Source organism: Sardina pilchardus, chromosome 4, assembly GCF_963854185.1.
Source record: "Sardina pilchardus chromosome 4, fSarPil1.1, whole genome shotgun sequence".
NCBI classification, from domain to species: domain Eukaryota; kingdom Metazoa; phylum Chordata; class Actinopteri; order Clupeiformes; family Clupeidae; genus Sardina; species Sardina pilchardus.
In genome coordinates, this window is record NC_084997.1 from 30262291 (window position 1) to 30264790 (window position 2500).

The 2500-nt window shown below is 49.8% G+C and overlaps 1 protein-coding gene across 2 annotated transcripts in view; it reads left to right on the forward strand.

Moving 5' to 3' along the window:
* Positions 1–2500, forward strand: part of bmpr2b (bone morphogenetic protein receptor, type II b (serine/threonine kinase)) — an 81817-nt gene that overhangs the window by 45074 nt on the left and 34243 nt on the right. For both annotated transcript variants that reach the window (XM_062534925.1, XM_062534926.1), the window contains 3 exons: positions 1212–1319; positions 1492–1583; positions 2113–2343. In XM_062534925.1, the coding sequence (XP_062390909.1) occupies positions 1212–1319; positions 1492–1583; positions 2113–2343 (431 nt within the window). The remainder of the gene's footprint in view (positions 1–1211; positions 1320–1491; positions 1584–2112; positions 2344–2500) is intronic.

Genomic DNA, 2500 nt, shown 5'->3' on the forward strand with positions numbered 1-2500 from the left:
TCTCACCATGGGGGGCTGTGATTGGCTGATTCTCATGCTGGGTTCTGATTGGGCCTTATCAGGATGGAACCGAGCGCCTGCTGTAGCCATGCGGGTCCGGTGTTCTAGACGGTTCTAAGGGCATGTCAGCCATCCTCAGGCTGTGTGTGTGTGTGTGTGTGTGTGTGTGTGTGTGTGTGTGTGTGTGTGTGTGTGTGTGTGTGTGTGTGTGTGTGTGTGTGTGTGTGTGTGTGTGTGAATCCTCTGGCTGTGTGAAGTCTGTGCGCTCTCTGTTAAGCTGCCTGGGGTTACTGTGTGACCCTCCACATGAGTGATGTTATCTGCTCCATGTGTGGAGATATCTACTCTGTGTGTGTGTGTGTGTGTGTGTGTGTGTGTGTGTGTGTGTGTGTGTGTGTGTGTGTGTGTGTGTGTGTGTGTGTGTGTGTGTGTGTGTGTGTGTGTGTGTGTGTGTGTGATATACATATGTACATGTATGTGTGCACTCAAGCTTGTGATGTTATCAGCTCACTATGAGATCAGATTAACCAGCAGGGATGAGAGAACGTACAACTCACAGCTGTCTACTACACACACCACACACACACCTACACACACACACACACAGTACACACACACACACACACACACACACACACACACACACACACACACACACAGTACACACACACACACACACACACTCACACACATACACACACACACACACACACACACACACACACACACACACACACACACACACACACACACAGTACACACACACACACACACAGTGCACACACGCACACACACACACACACACACACACACACACACACACACACACACACACACACACACATACACACACACATACACACACACACACACACATGGCTTTATGACTCTGTGCTGTTATCAGTGCTTGTGTAATGAACTGCTGGGAGAGGGTCCTAGTCTCGTTCCTCTGGTTGGCAGCATGACATCCCCACTGGGCCCTCAGGGGTAGAGGAGGATGCTTTCATTTACAATTCTCTTTCTCATTTTGACTCTCTCTTTCTCTCTCTCCCTCTCCCTCTCTCTTTCTCTCTTTCTCTCTCTATCTCACATTCTCTCCCACTCTCTTTCTCTCTCTCTCTATCTCACATTCTCTCTCTCTCTCTCTATCTCACATTCTCTCCCACTCTCTCTCTCTCTCTCTCTCTCTCTCTCTCTCTCTCTCTCTACAGATGGACGGTCTCTGTATCCAGAGGAGACCATAGTCATCGCTTTGGCATCTGTTTCCATAGTAGCGGTGCTCATCGTGGCGCTGTTTTTTGGGTACCGAATGGTAACAGGTGAGAGAGAAAAACAAGTACACACAAGACAGGTCTAGAGGGGATGGTTCATTTCCCCTCACAATTACAGCAGATATTTGCTCAGTCTTTTTACATTTGCTTCATATTGACTGTATTTGTTTTTTCCGTGTGTGTGTGTTTGTGTGTGTGTGTGTGTGTGTGTGCACTGCAGGAAACCGTAAGCAGGGTCTCCACAACATGGACATGATGGAGGCAGCCGCTTCAGAGCCTTCCTTGGATCTGGACACCCTGAAACTACTGGAGGTGTGTGTGTGTGTATACAGTAGTTGCGTGTGTCTGTGTTTATGAATATGAATATGTGTGTGTGTGTGTGTGTGTGTGTGTGTGTTTGTTTGTACGAATGTGTGTGTGTGTGTGTGTGTGTGTGTGTGTGTGTGTGTGTAAGAATATATGTATGTGTGTGTGTGTGTGTGTGTGTGTGTGTGTGTGTGTGTTTGTGTTTGCAACAGAGTGTTGTCTACAGAGTCGTGTTATTTATCTGAACTTATATTTGAACCTTGCCATCTTTCCCTCCCCTTCCTCTCTCTCTTGCTCTCTCTCTTCTCTCCACCCTCCCTCCCTCCATCTCTCTCTTTTCTCTTTCTCTCTCTATTCCCTCTCTCCCTCACTCTCTCTCTTCTGTTCTCTCTTCTCTTCTCTTCTCTTCTCTCCCTCTGTCTCTCTCTTCTCTCTCTCCTTCCCTCTCTCTCTCTTCTCTCTCTCTATCTCCCTCTCCCTCCCCCCCTCCTCCCTCCTCGGTTCTCTCTGTCTCTCTCTCCGCACGTTCCCTCAGCTGATAGGCCGTGGCCGGTACGGTTCCGTGTACAAGGGTTCTCTGGACGAGCGCCCGGTGGCGGTGAAGCTGTTCAACTACACCAACCGGCAGAACTTTGTGAACGAGCGCGCCATCTACCGCACGCCGCTGCTGGAGCACGACAACATCGCGCGCTTCATCCTGGGGGACGAGCGGCTCGCCACCGACGGGCGCCTCGAGTACCTGCTCATCATGGAGTACTACCCGCACGTAAGCACACGCACACACACACACACACACACACACACACACACACACACGTAGTACACACACACACACACACACACACACACACACACACACACACACACACCCCGCACGTAAGCACTCACACACACACACACACACACGTACACACACACACACA